The sequence below is a fragment of the Chiloscyllium punctatum genome, chromosome 14, assembly GCF_047496795.1.
Source record: "Chiloscyllium punctatum isolate Juve2018m chromosome 14, sChiPun1.3, whole genome shotgun sequence".
Classification (NCBI taxonomy): Eukaryota; Metazoa; Chordata; class Chondrichthyes; order Orectolobiformes; family Hemiscylliidae; genus Chiloscyllium; species Chiloscyllium punctatum.
Window position 1 is genome coordinate 11,928,403 of NC_092752.1, and position 23,530 is coordinate 11,951,932.

Below are 23,530 nucleotides of genomic sequence, written 5' to 3' on the forward strand. Positions count from 1 at the left end.
CGGCATCAAAGGAACAGGAGAATCGATGTTTCGGGCATAAGCCCTTCTTCAGGAATTCCTGAATTTCTTCTCCATTCCTGAAGAAGGGCTGATGCCCGAAACGTCAATTCCCCTGCTCCTTTGATGCTGCCTGGCCTGCTGCGCTTTTCCAGCAACACATTTTTAAGCTCTGATCTCCAGCATCTGCAGTCCTCACTTTCTCCATTTTTTAGCTAGGTCTGGTTCTGACTCAGGAAGATGCCTGCTTTGTACGCACGACAGGATATATAGGTGCAGGTAGTGGGAGCCTCCATTTCCGACAAATGGGAGAATCTCGGTGATTGGATCAAACGAACTATGTCTCTGATTCTGACCCACCCACCTAACTTAACTGGGACTGTTGCAGCCCAGAATTATCGCAGTCCACACCTTTAATGTAACTGACTACACCAGTGAGGACATATGCTTGCAAAATACACCTTTGCCAGTTCTTCAGCATTTTACTAATGATGTTGTAAGACAATGCAAAGGCTGGAGAGCAGCTGAAGAAAGAACAAGCTAAATCCAAGACTGGAACAAATGCAAACTGTTTCTGGTGTAGAACCAAACTCTTGAAAAGGTTCACAAAACCACAGGGAAGAAACTGTACAAAGCAGAATATTCAGTTTTCTAAAGTGGTGTTTTGACAAAAGGTAAAAGGCAAACAAAGATGAAGGAGGAAGGATTCCTTGATTTTAAGAGCTAATTGAGCCACAGTCAATTTTTGTGTGCAAGTAGTTCAAAAGTTTAAATTTAAGAAAAAATGTGAGTTCTAAGATAAACTCCAAAACCTAATTCTCTTAAACTGAAGCTATGCTGAAAAGGAGCATAAGGCAAAGAATTGGTGAACCTGTTGGAGCGTTTGTTCTACATTGCCTATTATTGTTTACAATCTGGTTAGAGCAATTTTGGTAATATGATAAAGAGTAACCTGTGAACTTGAGGGATTCAGATTTGTTTAAGACAAATTGGGCATAGAGCTGTTAAGTGACAAAATTTCACAGATCTTAGAATGAAGGTTGGGGGTTTGTTTAACTTAGGCTGGAACTTTAATCATGTATGGCACTAATAGTGATTTTTGAAGGGAAAAGTGATATGACTGTAGGAAACAGCCTACAGATATTCCCATTCAGACAGTGCATAGAGACTTTAAAATTGCTGCATCTGCATAGTCTGGCAAACACATTTCAAGGGCTTAGGCAGTTAAATTAATTTTGCGTTACCAAAAAAAGGTTGCAAGTTTGATCGGAAGAGAATAGACAGAGCTGTACTAGATGAGGCTGTAGTGGGTGGAATAGCAGCTGCAGACATACTGTATTATGTGGGTGGCTGAGAGTGAGGAAATGGGAACAGAATGGAGGCAACTGTACAGCTGGTCTTTGTCTTGGTGGAGAAGCACTTGGTATTGGTTATGGTTGAGAGCTACAGCAGTAGAGTCTGAGGTTCACCCCATGCTCAGTGAATGACAAAAAATGTATAGTTTTACCTGAAGATAGATATGTAATAGTGCTTGTCTTGGTTGTGCCAAATTTAACAATGGACCAGTAGCATTACAATCTTGCTCACGATTCACCTTTCAAATTCGTGAGTGGGAAGAGTGCAGCTGAACTAGAGGGAATAATTTTATTTGCAAATTAAGAAATAAGCACACTTAGGTGAAATAAAAGTAGATGTTGGAATTGCAATGATGGAGGATCAGATATCGAGAATTAAAAATTTTAAGAGTGAGGTTGTTGGTAAGATTGGGGTGGGAGAGTTAATTTCCCCATCAATAGTTGATGTAAATCAGGATGCAGATTTTTAAAGTGCATGATAGGGGGAAATCAGACATTGAATGCAGATGGCCTATCAAAGGTTAAGATCGCAGGTACAAAGACACAGAGAGAAGGCAAATTTGATAGAATTGCCAGTGATAAGAGCCGCAAAATTTCCTGGGGGAAGGATAAGAGTGTAAATTCAAAGAGGACTTGAATGGGATATGGTGAAGATTTTGTTTTGCAGACATTTTGATGTATTAGGAATCTGAAATTAAATGGAATTAAGGTACAGATTTGCCCTTATTTAACTAATACAAACTGCCGCGAGTGGTTTGCTTTCTCCTGTTTACTTTGCTTCTGCATAGCAAGGAAACAAGATTGGGCACTGTGTAGAGGCAGTCATAGCTGAAATGAACTAAAGTTTGTTTAAAAAGAAGTCTGTCTCACAGAAGCATTTTACTTGTGTAGTTTAATAATATTCTTCTCCTCTGTTGCAGGCACTGCACTATGGTGCAGAAGATAACAGTACTGTTATTGTAATTCCATTTGGTGCATGGGGAAAGCACAAAAACACTGGCACCAGCTTTTCTTTCAGCCGAAGCTTTGTCTCAAGTGGAAGATGGGCATGAAATGGAAAGGCTATAGTCTGTGCTGCCCACTTGCAATCCAGTTTTCAAAATTATCTATTTTACAACCACTTTCAAAGACCATATACTTTTGTTTTTCCATTTGGTAAAAACTCATTCTGTCAAAGCCTGTAATGTGAATGAAGACAGCTAGCCAGATGTACAATTAAAACATTGCTCTGTTATTTTAACAAAGAGTTTAATAACTGGACAGAAAAGTTATCTTTGTAGCAAAACTGGTAGAGGTATTGACATTTCACTAATTGATCACTTTAGACGCCTGTTTAGCCGCAATAAAATTTGCGTTGTATAAATTCTTAAATGCTTGTGTTGTAAGTCACAGTAACTGGTTGTATTAATCTTGGTGCAACAGTACAAAGACAATTTGTGCCCGTTCAAGTGTGTTTTCAGTTTTGGCATTGAAACAAGTAGGTTTGTTGAGTACAAGAACTGCATGTTATTATCCAGTGTTGGAAATCAGGGAAAGGGATATTTGTTTATTTGAGTTGGACCCCATTAAACTGCTACAGCTTATCCAGTATATACTTGAAATAACCTTTCCTTCCTCTTTGAGTAATTTAAATACAGTGGAAGAGAATCTTGCCCCGCCTAATCTTGAGCTGCATGTTTGCTAATTTAAGCAGGCAAAAAGATTTTCAACCATGTAAGCTTTTTCACTCTTGCCTGAGTATTCTAATTTCCTCTGTCACGCATGGCGACCAAAGCACAGGGAGAAGTATATTTCTATACTATTAAGGAATTTGAGCTTTAAAGTGCGTTCACTAGAACTTCAAGTTTTTTTAATGTTTGTCCCTTGTAGTAAACGAAATGTGGCAGACACTGTAACTGAGAATTCAACTGCTGATCTTTAATAGATATGAGGCCTGTCAAAAGATTTGTAATTTTTGTTACAAATACCTGTGCCTCCCGAAGTCACTGCTGGAATGGCTGTGTAGAACTAGACCAGAATATACATATAATGGTGTGCCTTTCTGGCCCTACTTTTTCCAGCATTTGTCTCAGGTGGAATTTAAGAAATCTGAAGTAGTAGGTTTGGATCTAATTTTGAGTTTCAGCAGAGAGGTGTGAGGTATCAACTTGATCCCAAATTAGGAGGGCAGCTAAGTTGCTATGGCCTGTGTGATTTATGCCTGTTAAGTGAGTTGGTACTTTTTTCTCTATTTTGAGGGTATTATGTAAATACAAATTGTTGGAAATGACAGGAAGTATGAGATAGGAAGAATGTTCTTCCAGGGTCATATTTTTCTGTTATTGAATGTGCCCAAAATTCTCAAGCATGTGTGTCTTTTATTGTGTGTGGAGAGCAAACACAACTGTGAGAGCTTGGGTTATTGAAACTTGCCAGTAACTGGAGTTTGAGTTTTTGGAATCTAAAGCAACTCAGGCCAATATAAATCCTTTTTCTGACAGTTTGTACTTTTACATTACAAAAGATTTGACGAAGATCAGTTGTGAAGTAAATATGTTTCCTCTACTGAGGATTAAGGGATGTGTAAATGCCTTGAGAAAGATGAAGAATTAGTCAACTTTATGTGGCATTGGGGCATTATGGAATAAACTGGAGAAGTACTTTCAAAGTATTTGTTTCAAGTTTGAACGGGAGGGGACTCATGTATAAGAGGAATGTATTCTTTACCGTAATTCTGAAGCATAATGTAAAATGGTAGTGTAAGCCATGGCAAAGTTTTTATTTGCTTACTTTTCTCCATCTTGCTTTCTGCCCCAGATCCCACAGTAGACACACAGGATTATCACTCTACACACAGGATTTGTTCATGTTTTTGAATTAACGCTGGATAGTGTACACTGACCTAAATTTTAAAATGAAAGTTTGTGGATGGTCCCTTTGCCAGCTGTATATTGTGCACTGGTTTTACATTTGATGGTGTTACTGGTAATTGAAATGTTGCAGTTTAATCAATGTGAAAGTAGAATGACTAGAGATAGGAAAAAGACTTCCTGCAGTTTTCATCTATTTTGGTAATTCCTCAGTTACATACTTTTTTGTCAAGAAGCCAAATATGTTATAGAATAATGTGATTCTCAAAAATCTAGATATTTTCGACGGTTCCTTTCTATACTGTCAAACTTCCTTGTCATATTATCTGTTACTATTGGAAATGGTAGAAATTTGCAGAATTATTAAGAAAAGATTCAGTACCTCAGTTGTGCAAATGCCAGCACTAAATGCACTACAGTAGCTATTTTAAATGTACTTTAATCCCAAGAGACATGCTCTGTGTCTGTCTGTCTGTCAGTCTCTCTCTCTAGTATAAAGACTGTTCTGCACTTAGTACATGAAGGTAATTAGAAACGAAATCCTTAGATTGGCTGACGCAATGAACATTACATAGAACATAGGGAAATTTTCAAAATGGTCGCATCTGTAAATGTGACTAGAAACCTAATCCAGATGTTTTGTGACTTGAATCTATCCATTTACTTCTGCCTGACTTGAATCTATCCATGTACTCCTGCCAGGTCTTGTATTATAATATGTATAATATGTAAATATTTGTTATATATAGTAAATCCATAATATACATTAATCTTCATCTTGGTTGGTAAATATGTATTATATTATGGTTGAACTGATTTTGTACAGATTTTGCCCTTGTATTTTAACCATGTCTTTTTATACACCAGTAAAACCCTACCAACCCAAAAGCAGGGTTTGATTACAGTTTGGAGGCAGTGCTGGAAAATGTACATTGTATTCATCTAAAGGATTGCTCTTTGTAAGATACAGCAATGAATTCAACTTCTTGTGAATACTTTGGATGTTTATTTGGAAGGAAATCTATTCATTTTAAAAGTTTCTGTTGGGTATGTAATGCATTGTTTAATGCATAGATGCTTTCAATATATAGAAATGTACTGGAATCAGAAAATATTCAATTTTATATGCCTTGTCTGCAGCTCCCGAAACCCAAACACTTCGTTCCAGAAAAACACCATATTGGTCAATGAAACCAAAAGCTATGAAATATAACAGAACAAACTATAACTGTATTTAGCATAATATACTCTGTTCTATTGCTTTGCCACACTAGCTGTAGTGTTGCTGTAAGTTTGTCTGCTTATTGCACTCAGTACCCATCTGTGTTTTGATATCACTAATTGATTGCAAAGTTGTGCAAATGTGAACTAGTGATGGATTTAATGAAACGAAATCAGTAATTTTAATGATTCACCTCAATCGTTATTCAGTGGTGCTTAACTTCTTAGCAGACATTACATACAAAACAAAATGATCATTTTTAGCTTTTGTGGAACTAGTGAGCAATAATTTGTGTGTGCTTATAAAAACAAGGCTTATAATATTGTCTGTATCTAACTTATCCTGAGGGCAGTACATCTGGAACGTATTGGTTGTATTTTGCCATCTTTCAGGGATGTTGGTCGAATGGAAACATTACTGAAGCGATAATCCAGAGAATTCAAGTTCATACCACAGTTTCATTTTGAAGATATTGGTTCATGACAATGAAGATGTCAGATTGTGTCTTAAATTCAACTGATTCATTGTTTTTTTTAAGAGAAGGAAACCTACTGACTTTGGATATTTCCTAATTACCCTGTTCAAAGATGTTATGACCTACCTCTGGAGCAGGTGGGACTTGAGCCCAGGCCTCCTTGCCCAGAGGTTATGGACACTACCCTGCCGCACAAGGAGCCCTAGATATCTGTATTCAATATACCTATATTATTAATCCATACCAACATGTTTGACATTGAACTACCCTCTGAAGTGGCCTAGCAAGCCAATGAGTTATTTTAAGCTCTCGAGCAAGTCAATTCTGAGAAGAACTTGCTGTGAATGAAGTTTTTTTTAATTGACATAAGTACCTGGTATCACATTTGGATCAAATCAGTCAGTCAGTATCTTATTTAATGTAGAGCAGCAAGTAAGCCAAATAGAATGTGAAAGCAACTGTATGTCAGATTCATTAAAACTGGAATAGTGCTGCATATGTAGTCTTTTTTTTCAAGATTTTTCTTTTATCATTTATCCGGTCTAGTTTTAGTACGTGCAACCATCATTGACGCAATTTGCCATATGAATTTGTATTACAACATCTATTAATCGATAGTGTGATTGCTTTTCATATATTTATAATTGATTTATTTGTGTTAGAAGCCTGAACTTCAAAGGTTTTCATATCAACCTGACCAAATTATTAGATTTCCCACCTTTTTTTCCTTTTCCAGTGTCCTGCTTGAATTTACTGAATGGGAGATGGTGCTCGTATGATATTGGCTGCAAATATTTTCAAGTTTGAATTGTAAATGTTTTGGGTAATGCATGATGAGAACAGCATGTACTGCTGTGTACAGTAACTGTGAAAAATGTAAGCTGTATGTAACATTTCAGAATATTCAAATAAAATTATTTACATATAATTTTGCATATGATTTTAAACCACACAAAATTCTTACACGGGTTGAATGTTGTGAGCAATTGTTATTCATTCCCAATTATCCTCTTTTTCTGCTTGGGATGATTCTTCTCATCCCAAAATTTGCTGTTTCCACGGAGTAAACATTTAGTACAATATCTCTCAAAGCCTTGACAAAATTAAAATTAGGATGCTAAATTGAAAAACACTGGTCAGTGCTCATTAATGAACAGTACAATAGCACTGGATAACACATTCTATTTACCTGAGTTTTTCTTAAAGCTTTGCGTAAGAGTTACACAGCAGTTGGTAAGCCTGTGGTATCCAGTAAGATTTTGAAAGGTCTCTAGAGAACAGATACAGATATCATTTTCTGTGGTGGGGAGAAATACAAAGCAGACATGATCTTAAAACTGGAGGTTAATCCTTTGAGGAGTCAAATCGTGTGGCAGTAATTTACAAAGATTATTCGAAATCCAGCCTCCTAAAGATTGAATGTTGGTTCAGTTGGAAATTGTTTTCACTATTTTTACTTGGGGCAAGGTTATTAGAGATATAAAGCTAATGTCTTAAATGGAATTGCAGCTCAGACCAGCTTTAATCCAAATGAATGATAGAGCTTCTGGCTGAATGGTCTGTTCCTATTCTCTTGTCACCTAAAGATCAAAATCAGAAAACTATGTACAATAATGACTGCATTTTAAGACCACAAGTTTAGGTTCAAGCACATGGACATGCTGTGGTTATAAGAGGTGCCGATCGTAACTCATTCTTTGTTTTACTACCAGGGCAATGCTCAACAGTACAATGGTACTCCAGTACAAATCTCCAGAAAACGGGGGCAATTTATAGTTATAAAAGGAGAAATAATGTGAGGAAACAAGTTAGCTATGTGACTGTGAACACCCAACATTTCATAAACATTTGTACTTTCTGACATCTGTGTATCAATATGGAGAGGGGTGTGGCGGAAGGCTAAAACTTTAGAATATGTTGGTAACCTTTCAAGAAAATAAAAGAATGAGTTGGATCAATTAATGCATGACATTTTTATAAGTCTTGAACAAACTGCTGCATTATGAGCTCACCTGAATAATGGTTCCATAAATTTCCTTGTGTCTTCCCATTCATCTGTTTAACGCTTGCATCCAATATAATTTCCTCTTGGCCTACCTTCCTCCTTAACATCTTGTAGAGCTGTTCTACAACTTGATATTAATAACACTAGATTTAATTAAATTATCCAATAATCAATAAGTTTAGTTATATAGGACCTGCAGGTACACGATTTCCCCCAAAGTTAATAGTCAGTCATAAAAGCAAAATACTGCAGACACTGGAGATTTGAAATAAAAACAAAATTCTAGAGAAACTCAGCAGGTCTGGCAGCATCTGTGGAGAGAGACACAGATTTAATGTTTTGATTAAAATAGAACTCTTCCAGAACCGGTTCAGGAGGAGCATATTGATTGAAACATGAACTTTTCTTCTTCTCTCCAGCAATGCCACTGGACCAGTTTCTCCAGTTTTTATTATTAATGATGTAGTCACTTTTTGTAGTATAGTTAATATGACTGCTGTTTTTAGTCCAGTGAGATCAGAGGGCTTTGAGATTAAAAAGAAAGTGCTCACATTTATACATGATTGTGTGTTTTTTAACATAACATCTCAAAGGGGTAGCATTTATCATGTAAGAAACATAATTTTTTTTCAGCAAATATCCACAAAGACCATTCTGATAATGTAAATTTTCTTTTAATTGTGGTTGAGCGATGAATGTTACCAAAGACTCACCAGAAAGAATTCTGCTGCTTTTCTTCTGCCATGGGATCTTTCATACTCACCTGAGTGGACAAACCAGAACTTGGTTGCTTGTCTAATCTAAAAGTGAGAACAGCAAATAGTGTAGCAATCTGAATATATGATAAGTTGACCTTATTTGGTGATGCTTTGTTTTCATAAACACACTGAGCCGAAAACCAAAGCCTGCTCTTTTTTCTTAATAATAGAAACATATACAAATAATGCTAGGTGGTTGGCTTTTAAAATGAAGGCGGAACTGTGTCAAGATAAATACTATTGAAGACTAGTCCAGGTCTTTAATATTTGTGTGCAAAGCCATGGAAAATTGACCAGCAAGAACAAAACACATGCTGTACACATTTTATTATAAGTTATGTTTTTCATATTTACCCATAGCAATTTGATATAATTATACAAGATAATAAGTGTTTCCAACATTCACTAAGTACCAGTTCTGGAACAAATCCAGACTTGTAGCATTTTCTTGTCAAATCTCCAGTGGGATTGAAATTGTGTGACAGCACAAAAAGAACAGTACAGCACAGGACCATTTGGACCACCATGTCTGTATCAAACATTATGACATTCTAAACTAATCCTATTCATCTGTATATGGTCCATAGCCCTTTATTCCTTGCCTGTTCATGTGATCCATAAATACAATCACAATTTACTTCAAAGTTTCCTTTATATGCAATGTCTTGCTAATTTATAAAATTCAGTAGTTCCAGAAAATTTTTATTTCAGCTGTGACAAATCCACAATCAAGATACTGTTAACAGCTGCTTACTATTTGCAGCCAGCCATTTTTTGAGGGATTCCAATTTCATAAGACACATCTGGAAAAGCAGTCAATACAACAGGAATAGCTTACTTATTCCAACCCAGTTCTAAACTGTGTTGTAAATCACATAGACAACCTTTGGAGTTCTGTCTTTCCAAATAAAAGTTGGAAACTGAGGAGATTGGGGGTTCAGAGAAAGTTGAAGATTAGGGATTCTGAGATCGGAAGAAGGCTGATACCAGGGAATTGGTGCTTGAAGAAAGATGCAGGCAGGAGATTGAAGACTCATGAAAATACAGATTGGCAAAGGAGAATTCAGGAGGAAATGCATATTGGGAAATGGATCTTGGGAAGATGGAGCTCAGGGTAAGATGGAGTCTTCAGTGAAGGGGGAAGAGATAAGACCAGGTAAAAGAGGTGGCATGGTTTCCAATTTTCCTGCCCTCAATTTCCATATTCAGCTGCTCTCAACGGTCTTCTGGCCCTCATGGAACAATTGTTAATGGATAACCACAAATCATTATTCTCAATGACACAGGAGCCAAGCAAAAAGCAAATATTTTACTCCAAAATATTGGGTGATGTGAAAGCATTGTAGTTATTGTATTGCCACCCAAACAATTTGTTCTTTGAGATGCAATGTTGTTGATGCTGTAGTCAGCATCCTTGGCTGTACAAAGTTTTCATTCCAAAAGAGATTTGGGATGTACTGTAAATGTACAACAAGTAATATTATGAATTAGTATTTTGGATAGCACTTCTTCATATCAAAGAAGTGATAAGCTATAATGTGGTCAGAGCATCACATGATGAAATCTCCATGAATGCCTCCAATAGGTTTTGGGGTATTGGTCTAATATCAGGTGTTGTTTACTTTGATGTAATTAATATTATACATTAGTGTGAATCAGCAATATGTTCCTGTGTCAGGTCCATAAAGACTCTTCAAAGCAGGTGCTGCATCTGATTTCCATTTCCCAATCTCCATTTTCCAGTCTTTCCCTCTCTCTCTGATCTTCATTCTGCACCCTCTCAATTACAAATGTTTATTATCTTGTCATAAAGGTTGCTGATACACACCTTATGATCTTCTCCATCATGGGAAAAAAATAGCATATTTAGGTTTCATTTATGAGGTACAGCTGTTTTGACTCAAGCTTCATGCGTTCTGATGATTTCAATAGAGTCTTTGTACACAAGAACTCAAGAGCACATGAAATGGATACAGGAATGAATTGTTCGGCTTGCTCCACTGTTCAATCTAATCGTGGGTGATCCTGGGCTTCAACTCCACTTTCCCATTCACTAGGCATGCTGCCTTGGATGCTGTCTGACCTGCTGTGCTTTTCCAGCACCACTCTGATCTAAACTCTGGTTTCCAGCATCTGCAGTCCTCTCTTTTGCCTAGTTGATTTTAACCTTACTGCGAATCCTCTTGCAAGGATGCCTACCTTGAAGAAGTTCTCCTCCTCTCTCCACAAGAATCTCAGTGAGTCTCTGTCTCACTGCAACCCCCAATCATCTCCTCTGCCCTGAAGCTCTTCAACCATGTACTGAACACTGTCCTCATGACCTGTCCTACCTGCCAATCTCCCTTCCCACCTATCCGTTCCACCCTCCCCTCTGACCTATCACCTCCATCCCCATCCCCATTCACCTATTGTACTCTTTGCTACCTTCTCCTCAGTGCCCCCCCCCCCATTTATCTCTCTGCCTCTATTCCTGCCTCTATTCCTGATGAAGGGCTTTTGCCTGAAATGTCAATTTTCCTGCTCCTGGGATGCTGCCTGACATACTGTGCTTTTCCAGCGCCACTCTGATCTAAACCCCCCTTTTTCATTCACTGCCTGGATTCCATGACAGACCAATGATCTGTCCTGGACTTAAAAATATTCAACAATGGAAGATCCACCACCATCTGGAATTGAGAATTCTGAAGATTCACAACGCTTCAATGAAGCAAATTCTCTTCATCTAAGTCCAAAAATGACCAGCACCTTCCAAGACTGTTAGCCTGTGTTTTAGATACCCCAGCTAGCAGAAACATCGAACCTGGGTCCCTGGCACTGTGATTCAGCTTCCTCAGCCTATTTGAATTCTAGTGTGTTAGGAGGATCGGGGGTGTGGGTGAGGAAGTGCAGCTGCTGGAGTAAGAACTGCTTCCAGTTGGACCTGCTGCCTTTGTCCTTCTATTGGACATAGTTGTGAGTTTGGAAAGTGCTATCTGAGGAGCCTTGATGACTTTCTTCGAAATGGTACACACTGCTGCTACTGAGCATCAATGGGAGGAGTTGAGAATCATCAGATCAGCCATGATCTCATTGAATGACCGAACAGACTTGATGGGCTGAATGGCTTACTTCTGCTCCTACGTTTTTTTGGTGGGCTACACTTTACCAGTGATTGTTAAAGTCACTACAGTCCTCAACAAAAGAATTCATTACCACTCCCTTCAGCACATTTGTCCTGCCCATTCTTGGTCTTATTTGATCTCTCCTGTCTTCCATCCTATCACAGACAAGCACTGTTTTCTCCCCACCTTTCCCCATGTCATTTATCATATCTCTAATGTTTACCATGATGATGAAAAATCACAAACCTGAAATGTTAGCTGTTCCTTTGTCCACGAGTACCACCCTGTGGCTAATGACACACTGCAAGGGACACAACTGGGGACTGATACTGTAAAATCCCATAACAGTCACTGCAGTCTGATTTCTCATTAAAGAAAGGGAGATGACTGATCACTGAGGGTCATCACACCCTCAGGTGAGGGGAGAGTTTGAGAATGCGGGCCATCTATGGTGACCTCAGCCGGTACTGGACTCAAACCCATGCTGTAAGTAATTGCTCTACATCATAAACGAGCTGCCCAGACCAGTGAACTCACTGCTCCCCATATATAACCATGGAAATTCCATTGAGCAAGTCACTGACAGGCTGAAGATATGTTTTAAATGTCTGGTCTTGCTCTTTAGTACACAATTGGCCTGGATCTCTAGAATTGTATTGATGTGTTGCATTCTGGAAGATATTGCGCAGCAGTGAGTTTTGGGATTGTCAGAGGAATAAGGTGCTAAACATAGTCTGTTGAGAGGTGAAGGTGGAGAAGGAGGTGGAACCTGATGAGGGCAATACACCACCAGTAGGACACAGCTGGTTCACATTGACTCCTCCAACTGCCAGCCACATGCAAAAGCCACTTCCTTCCTCCCCCAACTTCTTCAATTCGAGTAAAACAGACCAGGTCTGCAAACAACCAAGAACTGTTTCCCCAATCCCCATGGCTCAGTACCAGTTTGTATCTTACTGTGCAGTATAAGTGATAAGGTCACTTGCTAGCTAGCCACCATAAATGGACAAAATCAGAACATTGTTAAAAAAAACTGTAACATTCATTTGTCTCAAATTAAAACAGAAACTTACCATTATTTTAACACCCATCCATGCGCACCTTGTCCAAATAGAAATCTTTACTCCACCTCTGCTCAGCGCCTGTATGTGGCTTCAGTAAAGATTGAAGCAAGTTGATCACCTCCCTGCTGTGATCGCTGAGCTGTTTTTGAACAAGGTCTTCTGAGTGTTGGAGCCTGCGTGGGTCTGACCAAGTCTACTCCACTGTTCACATGTACAGGAGCAGGCTTAGCCATCAGGCTGTGAAGCTGCAAGTGAGGTCAAATTGAAGTGAGGCCATGGGGTGGGTGACAACGCAGAGTCCCCTTTCACCATCATCCCTCTTATGGCCCAGCCACACTCCCGCTAGCAGTGAGCTGGAGAACACATCACTGCAGACCAGTAGGATAATGAGAAAACAAGTTTAGGCTATCACCTCTCCTATTTAGGATTACTTTCATTGTGTGGCAGCACAACACGTTTTACTGCTTCGATCATTAGACCATATTCAGCTTGAATTTATGAGCATGGCACTGTGTTCCTGCTCAGGAACAAACTCCAGCCTTCATAGATTCACCGGCAGCTCCCTTTGTCCCTTCAGTGAAGAAGGGTAACTGCATTTGAGACCTTAGAGACCCCTCCTGCATGTCAATGAAAACAAGGTGCAGCCTTTGACTGTTTGGGTTCCACTAGGAGGCAGACTCGTGGACATCCATATGCCTGTCATAAGGACACCGGCAATTGAGATATGAAAATGGTGGACATTGACAGAGAGAGAGAGAAAGTTGCTGATGGCCATGACTGTTGGAGGTTGGATGTTGGAAAAGAGCATCGTAAGAGATGAGTGGAAATGAGAAGCTCAGTTGTCCAAGAGAAAACAGAGGGCATCAAACCCCTACCCACGGTCTTTGTCTCTAGCTAATGAAGTAGAGACTGCTGTACCAGAGAATAGTTCCTGAGCCACACCAGGCAATACATAAACTTGATAACCACCGTGGCGCAAGCCATTTTGTCAGCTAGAAAGATGCCACTAATAATTACAATTTAATGCAAGTCAGTTAACATATTATATTGATCAGGCAAAAGTGAGGACTGTAGGTGCTGGAGATCAGAATCTAGATTAGAGTGGTGCTGGAAAAGCACGCAGGCAGCATCCGTGGAGCAGGAAAATCGATGTTTCGGCCTTTTCCAGCACCACTCTAATCTATATTATATTAATCAGACTAGAATGGATTTAATCAAAATGGGGCAACAATGAAATCCTTCAAAAGAAAGGTTAAATAACAGAATAGTTACTAAACAGCGGGCACATTGTTTAGATATGATGTCTTCTTGCATCAATCAGACCCTAAGGTAATTTCTTAACCTTGGTTTCTTGGTGACACACAAGTGTCATTTTCATAATTTGCATATATGTTGCAAGGATTTCCTTGCTGGTAAGTCACACCACAGTAAAGCTTTGTCTCCCAATGTATATCGAGTTACCAACTCTACAAGGCAGCTTGGAGTCTCCAGGAATTGAAGAGCTGTCTCCAGGCCACTAGATCCTTGGAGAAAATCACAGGGACATTAGATAGGATGTTTTGTTTGGTAATAATCTTTTACAATCTTCTTCACCAGCCATAAAAAACGTTTAGAAAGGGGAAGAATGTGCAATTTTGGCTGTGCTGTTCAATTAAGTAATGTATACCCGTGCAACTTTTATTACTAGAACAAAGAATGTGAATAGGTAAGAATTCTTGTCAGAAGGACAGCCATCTGTGAAGGGTTTAAAGGGCTATATTGCGCATATTTTAATGTTTATCTCTGTGCGTATACAGGGGTATAATTCTGGACTGGTCATTGAGAGACTCAGACTTTGCTTCAGTTGAATTCTCAGTTTATAACTGCTGTCTTGGCAGCTGTGGGCACTGTCTACTTTGAATAAATTGTAGGTCTGCAGAATGTGGCCCCCTTCCCCAAATTGAGACACCTTCAAGGTCTCCCAACCCTTGCAGCAGTGCCTCCCCTCCTCCGCCCAGCCAGACCACCAGCTCTCTGGTGCCTGGGTTTGTTCTCATGCCCAGTGGTGGGGCCCCTATGCCATCCTTAACACGCTAGCCCAATTGGCTGTATAGCTGGATTGTGATGCAGAATGATGCCAAGAGCATGGGTTTAATTCCCACACCGGCTGAGATTACTATGACGTTCTTCCTTCTCAACCTCACTCCCCTGCTTGTTGGTGGGTGGTGGTGGTGGTGGGGGGGGGGGGGGGGGGGTGGGCATGAGGTACGTTGTGATCCTCAGGTTAAACCACTACTCTCTCTAAAGACAGAGTGGTTCCCCGGTGACTTTACCTTCAGTTACAAGAGATGCCTCCAGGGAAGGTCAGACACGATGTGGTGTTCTGAGGCGTGTATTCTGTGAAGCTTCACAATGTCACCATGGTTATCGAATGTCACCATGCTTCAAACAGCATCTCCCAAACAATATGAGGGGGGAGCCACTCAGCATCAGGAAGTGACCCATCTGGTTCACTGATGTCCTTCAGGGAAGGAAATTGCCATCCTCATCTGGCCTGCACTACAAGTGACTCCAGACCCACAGGATCACGGTTGATTCTTAACTATCCTGAATGGGTAATGAATGCCAGCCTAGTCAGAGATGCCCTCATCCCACGAATGAATATTAAAAATAAGTGTTGAAAACATGGCCACCAGAAATCTGCTTTTTTTTCTCTCTCCACATTTCTGCTGACAGAATGGCTGCGCATTGAGCATTTGTCTTCCTTATTTCATTCTGACTTCCAGCACCTTTTAATTTTTTTTTGGATTTTTAAAAAAAATGAAATTAGAAGACAACAGTCCCTTTAAACCATAATAGTTCCATGTCCATTGTTAGTAACAAATGAATGCACATAGTTCAAGAGTCATGTCCAGATATTGCACCCACATGATCAACTTATGATCACTACATATCATTTTAACACGCACTGGGCATGTGGCTTTTGTAATAGTGAGAATGTTAATTGATTCCACTCCAAGCCAATTATAGGACGTGTTAAATGTTTCATGTCCGTTTGTCAACAGCTATGTTGCTGATTTTCGCTTTCCTTCTCAATAATCCTCAACAAAATCAAAAAATTGTATTTTTTCACAAATTTCATTCCAAGATTCTATCTATTTTTAAAGCAAAATTTCCCTGAACGCACTCTGTTCACTAACTGCTACACTGTCAGTGGGTCTATGTGAGATTACTTTATACCATATTATTTGTTACTTGTATTAAAGTGTTTTTTCCTCCATTAAATGTATAAGTTTTTATTCATCCACAGGATGCAAGGATCACTGGCAAGGCCAGAATTTATTTACTTCCCATCACTAATAGTCCTTGAGAAGGACTGAGGGAGTTTCTTCTTTGAATTGTGCAGTTCAGATAGACAATTAAATACCATGGGAATCTGACACAACTAAATGGCTTGTGAGGCTTGTTCACAGGTCAAGTAAGAGCCAGACTGGATTAGAAGAGCAAATGCTCTTCCTTAAAGGGCATTTTTGAACCGCATCAGGTTTTATCACAATCCTGTATTGTTTTTCTATTTGTTAACCAGATGTGGCCTTGGCTGGCTGTAGAGTCACTGGACTTGAAATATTAACCCTGCATACTTCCCACAGATGCATGCCAGACCTGCTGACTTCTCTGTTTTTGTTTCAGATTTCTAGCATCCTGGTTGTTTGTTTTATCTGTTACCCATTCCTAATTACCTTGAGAAGCTTCAGGCCTTCAGGATCATCGAATCATACAGTAGAGAAGGGACCCTTTGATCCATTGAGTCTGTATTGTATCAAATGTGTTAGTGGCTTTTTATTTCAGATTTACTTCATTGATAGATTTATGTTCACCAAGTGTCATAGAAGGATTCAAAAGTCTCTCTATAATTTTAGTCCATGTCTTGAATTGGAGTCTAGACCCATAATTGCTATGTTACTAATTGCTTTCTTCCTATTCCATTATCTATGCTTTATGATTTTATGAATTGATTTTACAATTAATCAGTAGAAAGCTTTGGATCTTCACTCTGAATCTACATTCCATTTATGATCTGAACTTTTGAAAATATTCTTGTAGCCCAAAGAAAAAAAATAAATTTGTGGTATTATGACTTTCCCCAGACATGTGGCTATAAGGAATCAGAAACCCTTGTAGAAATGATACATTCTCAAGGCATGGGCATCACTGACAAGGTCACATATTGAACTCCCCTGCTATGGCAAGGGAATTGGGGGTGCCAGGATATTCCCACATCTTGTCCTTCTGAGGGGTACAGACCACAAGTTGGGCTATGCCTTCGCACCACATATGGTGAGCTGCTGTGCCTGGTCTAACATTGCACATAGCTAAACATTCTTGCCAGAACTTAAGCTTACAGCTGATACCCTGAAAAGGTCACATGACACTTTTCAAACTATGTCAGGGAAATGCTCCAAGATGTCTTGGCTGGCTTATCTTTTTATCCCTAAACCAAAATCATTTTAAAAAATTGTTTGAATGTTTTCATCTTGCTGTTGCATCTCTTGATCATTCCAATATTTTCCTGTCTGATCTTCCATTTAATACCCTCTGTCAATTTCAGATCATCAAAGACCTTTGCTGCACCTTGTTTATCCATCACTCTTGCTTTGCCTGACTGGAATTAACTTGCAATAATTAACAACTCAAATCTCCATCCTCGTGTTTCAATCCTTTCATGGCACTTTTGTGATTTTCTATATCATCTGGTTCTGCCAGCCCCTGAACTCTGTCCCTCAGGAACTGGCTGTTTGACTGTCCATTCCTTCATTCCACACAATGCTGTCTGTGCGAGCAACTACCAAGAGCTCATTCTCTGGAGTTCCCTCCCAATATCCCTCCAGCATCTTCACCTTCTTTAAAACCCACTTAAAATCTGCCCCCCCCACTCCTAAAATATGTAAATTTTTCTTGGCATGCGCCATGGGATAGTTTCCTGCATTAAGAGTGCTATATAAACACAAGTTCATGTTGCTTGTGCTGATGTGAACCTATCCTGCGAATGTGACAGTGTATCTGTGTGGCAGTGTATCCTTGGACTAAGGAGGTGTTTGTGTGAGTGCATGTGACAATGAAATGATACAGCTGTTGCTGAATAAGTGCAAGAAGATTAGCCCAGCAAGTTTACGTCGTGTAAACCTGCACCACAAGAAAGCTTGTGATGAAACTTCATCCCCAAGAATTCAGATCCCATGCTGGATTTATGGAAACAACCCTCTAAATTCTGCATTCAGATTATCTCTCACTCCAGACATAGGAGCATATTACATCACAGACAATCAGTGTGTCACTCTTTATATTTAGATATTATGTGATTTATTTTCCACAGTGGTTGCTGGAAACGGTCACCAGGCTTAATGAGTGTGGTAGCTGGCTGCAATTGATCAAATGGCACCTTTCAAAATCTAATGTAATATGGCTCAGTGCTGAAATGGTGTCCCCTCGCCCACATTCAGACCCTTGTCACTGCACAGTCAGTAAAGAGCTGCAGTAAGCACTGACAGATAAAGGCCCTGCTTAAAGCCTTGACAGCTTTTACGAAGGAACAGACAAATTGAACAGCACCACAATCTGGTTAATCATACGTGGCACCCTCATGACTAAGCATTTTTCAATAACTCCCTAGCACCCTACACTTCTAGTCTCCTGGGAGATGCAAAGACCCAGGAATTCCCAGGGCTATGGAACACTGGAAAATGTCTCTCTAGCTCCCCCATGTGCTCAAGAATGTGAAAACCTCCTGTTCTCCGAAGCCACTATCTTGTGTACTAAGATGTCAGCCCCTGTCTAGGATTGATCCAGGTCCCTAGTGAAGGTGATGCAAAGCATCAGGGCCCAACACATGATGTTCACTGCACTTGCTATTCCTGCATTACAACATTCGCCATATAATCTAAAAGGTCACCTGTAGCAAGAACAAATATGGGAACTAGCAGTTGGACCGGTATTATTGAGAAAATATTAAGCCACCAGACAGACTGGTGGCTTAGTGGTTAGCAATGCTACCTTACAGTGTCAGGGAGCTGGGTTCGAATTCCAGCCCCAGGCTGTGTGGAGATTGTACATTCATCTTATGCATCTGTGGGTTTCCTCCAAGTGCTCTGGTTTGCTTCCACAGTCCAAAGATGTGCTGGTTAGATAGACTGGCTATGGGAAACTGTCCAGGAGCATGTACATTAAGCACATTAGTTAGGGGAATAGGTCTGGGTGGGTTACTCTTCAGAGGGTTGGTGTGGACTTTTGGGCCAAATAGCCTGTTTCCACACTGTAGGGATTCTATGATTCAGAAGTTCAAGGCAGGGTATCCAGCACAATTGAAAGAAAAACAAGATACACTTCTGACTACAACTAATAAGATTGGACAATAAATAAATTTAACCCAGCAGAAACACATCTGAACTTCATAATTAAAAACCTGGAGTTCTGGCAATTGTTAAACAGCCAGAAAGAAAGCAGACTGTGATTGTTTAAGTGGGTAACACTTGCAAGGTGGCTCAGTGGTTAGCACTGCTGTGTCAGAGCACCAGAGACTCAGGTTTGAGTTCCCCCATCCTCAGCTAACTGTCTGTTTGTAGATTGTATATTCTCCCCGTGTCTGCATAGGTTTTTCCAGTTTTCTCCCACAACCTAAAGATGTGCAGATTAGGTGGATTGCCCAGAGGAATTGCAGGGTTATAGGGATTGGGTGGGATGACTTTTGAAGGTCGAACGGCTGAAACTGTTTTGATATAACTACATATTCAAGCTTATTTCTCCTTTTAAAATTTCTGATTAGTCTAATTTACTGTCTGCAGGCACGAAATGAATCCTTGGTGTGGCACTTATACAAAGGTTATGCCACAGAATATGGTCATTCGGCCTGTCATGTCTGTGCTGTTCTTTGTAAGAGCAAATCGTTTAGTCTTACCCTCCTGCTCTTTTCCTATGGCCCTGCAAATCTTTTCTGCTCAGATCCAAATCCTTTGTGCAAGCTTGGATTGAATCAGACACTACCACTCAGCTAATGCATTCCTTGCTGCGCAAAAAGACTTTTTCTTACATTGCCTATGCTTCTTTTGGTAATATTGCTTGAGCATCAATATTCTGCTAATGCAACCTTCTCCGTGCATGAGCGCTGACAGTATCTGCAGACTGATCATAAGGAATCAGACCCATTCCACCCGAAGCCTCACTCAGATGCATCTCCAGAAGGAGACCACTAGGTGGTGATCAAGAGCAAAGTCCATAAAGCAGTTTAGTCACCCTCTTGCTGATGATTCTGAATCAGCTAACTCAGGAGATCCACAGAATCCCTACAGTGTGAAAACAGGCCATTCAGCCCAAAAGAGTCTACACCAACCCTCCAAAGAGCATCTCAGCGAGATCCACCCCAACTACCCTATCCCTTGCATTTCCCACAGCAACCCACCCAACCTAACGTCTCTGGACACCACAGGGCAATTTAGCACTGCCAATCCACTTAACTTACACATCTTTGGACTGTGAGAGGAAACCAGAGCACCTGGAGGAAACCCACGCATACATGAGGAGAAGGTACAAACTCCACACAGCCAGTCTCTTAAGCGTGGAAATGAACCCAGGGTCCTCGCACTGTGAGGCAGCAGGGCTAACCATTGTGCCACCCCAATACTGTGGAGATACCGATGTTGGACTGGGGTGGACAAAGTTAAAAATCAGGATTAGAGTGGTGCTGGAAAAGCACAGCAGATCAGACAGCATCCGAGGTAGCAGGAAAATTGACGTTTCAGGCAAAAGCCCTTCGCCAGGAAACCATCTAGACTCTGATCGCCAGCATCTGCAGTCCTTACTTTTGCAAAGTTAAAAATCACACAACACCAGGTTAGAGTCCAACAGGTTTATTTGGAAGTACAAGTTTTCAGAGCTCCAAAAGCTTGTGCCCTCAATATTGCAATCAAACCTGACCATTTCAGTTCAGTTCAGTGTCCCATCTCCTTAATCACTTGAGGGAGATCTCTATGTGGGATTGCTCATCAGACTGGCTACAATGACGCCATGACCCTGAACAGCCAAAGGGCATTTCAGCCTGTCTGCCTCTTTTCTGTCGCTACATCCCAGCTCCTGTCCCTGGAGTGGGAGCATGTGGTGTCCAAGTGGGCACCAGAGTGACTGGAGTGAATTATCACCCTCCACGAACGTAATTTAGTTTGAATTATCAAGTTTCCATTAAAGATTTGTTCTTTGTTATGATAAGTTAGTAGTGTCAAATGGAGCAATTAACTGTTCAGACTGCTGAAAATTATGACTGAGGTAGTTTTTTTTGTTAGATATTAGTGTTGAGGCATTTGCAGCCCCAGCGTATAAATGAAGAAGTTGTACAAATCAACCACTGTCTCCCTGAGTGAATGCTGGAACAAGCTTAAAATGCTGGGTGGCTTAATCATACATTGGTTGCTATATTCCAAATGGTTCAACACTCAATTTATATTCTAAGGCTTGCCTCAGGTCCCGTGGAAACACTGTCAGTGAAATACCATGGATCAAAGCTGAATAATGGAAGCTGTAATGTTGCGTTTATAAAGTTCTTTTGACAAAAAATGCAAACATACAAAACAATACTCAGTGCCTAAGCGTGTCCAACTATTCTATAAGATTGCAGCTAATCTGACTCCAACATGAGGGCAGAGCAGTGGATGTGATTGAAATGGAGTTCAGTAAGGCATTTGACAAGGTTCCCCATGGGAGACTGGTTAGCAAGGTTAGATCTCACGGAATTCAGAGAGAACTAGCCATTTGGATACTAACTGGCTCAAAGATAGAATCATAGAATCCGTACAGTGTGGAATCAGGTCCTTCAGCCTTACAAGTTCACACCAACCCTCCAAAGAGTATCCCATCCAATCCCATTCCCCTATATTAACCCCTAACCTACACATCCCTGAAAACTATGGGCAGTTTAGTATGGCCAATTCACCTAACCTGCACATCTTTGGATTGTGGGAGGAAACCCACACAGACATGGGGAGAATATGCAAAGTCCACACAGTCAGTTGCCTGAGGCTATAATCAAACCCAGGTCCTTGGCAGTGTGAGGCCGCCGTGCTAACCACTGAGCCACCATGCCACCCCAGGACAGAGAGTGGTGGTGGAGGGTTGTTTTTCAGACTGGAGGCCTGTGATCAGTGGAGTGCCAGAAGGATTGGTGCTGGGTCCACTACAAATGATTTGGATATGAACATAGTCGATATAGTTAGTAAGTTTGCAGATGACAGCAAAATCGGAGGTTTGGTGGACAGTAAAGAAGGTTACCTCAGATTACAATGGGACCTTGATCAGATGGGCCAATGGCCTGAGGAGTGGCAGATGGAGTTTAATTTAAATAAATGCAAGGTGCTGCATTTTGGGAAAGCAAACCTTAGCAGGACTTATAATGGTAAGGTCCTCAGGAATATTGCTGAACAAAGAGACCTTGGAGTGCAGGTTTATGGAGGAAGGTTTAGATTCCCTATAGTGTGCAAACAGGCCCTTCAGCTTAACAAGTCCACACTGACCCTCTGAAGAGTAACCCACCCAGACCACCTTCCCTCTGACTAATGCACCTAACACTATGAGCAATTTAACATGGCCAATTCACCTGCACATCTTTGGACAGTGGGAGGAAACCCATGCAGACACAGGGAGAATGTGCAAACTCCACACTGTCACCAGAGGCTGGAATTGAACCTGGGACCCTGGTGCTGAGAGGCAGGAGTGCTAACCACTGAACCACTGTGCCACCCCAGGTTCATAGCTCCTTGAAAGTAGAGTTGCAGACAGAGAGGGGATGGTGAAGGCAGCATTTGGTATACTTCCCTTCATTGATCAGACCATCGAGTATATGAGTTGGGAGGTCATGTCAGAACTGTCCAGGACGTTAGTTAGGCTACTTTTGGAATATTCCATGTAATTCTGGTTTCCTTCCTATCAGAAAGATGTTGTGAAACTTGAAAGGGTTCAGAAAAGATTTACAAGGATGTTGCCAGTGTCGGAGGATTTGTGCTATAGGGAGACGCTGAATAGGCTGGGGCTGTTTTCCCTGGAGCGTTGGAGGCTGAGGGGTGACCTTTCAAGGTTTATAAAATCATGAGGGGCATGGATAGGATAAATAGACAAACTCTTTTCCCTGGTTGGGGGAATCCAAAACTAGAGGGCATAGGTTTATGGTGAGAGGGGAAAGAGGGGCAACTTTTTCATGCAGAGGGTGTTGCGTGTATGGAATGAGCTGCCAGAGGAAGTGATGGAGGCTGGTACAATTGCAACATTTAAAAGGCACCTGGATGGGTATATGAATAGGAAGGGTTGAGAGGATATGGGTCAAGATTGGAGTGGTGCTGGAAAAGCACAGCAGGTCAGGCAGCATCCGAGGAGCAGGAGAGTTGACGTTTCAGGCATAAGCCGTTCAACAGGATGTTTCAGTGCTGTACATCGTGACATTCCTACCTAACCCAATAACTTTTTGCCCTTCTCAATAATTTCTCTTTGCCTTATAAACAGTAAAAGGCTTTTCGTGAAGATCTGTAAAAGACTTTGCTTTTTTGAAGGAAGTAATTTCCAATGATTCATAACCCTTGGAGATTTAAAAAAAAACATTTCTTCATTTGTTTGTAGAACATGGGCATTGCTGGCTGAGCCAATGTTTATTATCCACCCCTAATTGCCCAGAGGACAGTTAAAGGTCAACTA

The 23,530-nt window shown here is 40.5% G+C and overlaps 1 protein-coding gene across 2 annotated transcripts in view; it reads left to right on the plus strand.

The window, feature by feature from the left end:
- ppm1kb (protein phosphatase, Mg2+/Mn2+ dependent 1Kb) overlaps positions 1-6,826 on the plus strand; it is a 41,664-nt gene extending 34,838 nt beyond the window's left edge. For both annotated transcript variants that reach the window (XM_072583889.1, XM_072583890.1), the window contains exon 7: positions 2,273-6,826. In XM_072583889.1, coding sequence (XP_072439990.1) covers positions 2,273-2,404 — 132 coding nt within the window. In that variant the 3' untranslated portion in view covers positions 2,405-6,826. The remainder of the gene's footprint in view (positions 1-2,272) is intronic.
- The last annotated feature ends 16,704 nt before the right edge of the window (positions 6,827-23,530 follow it).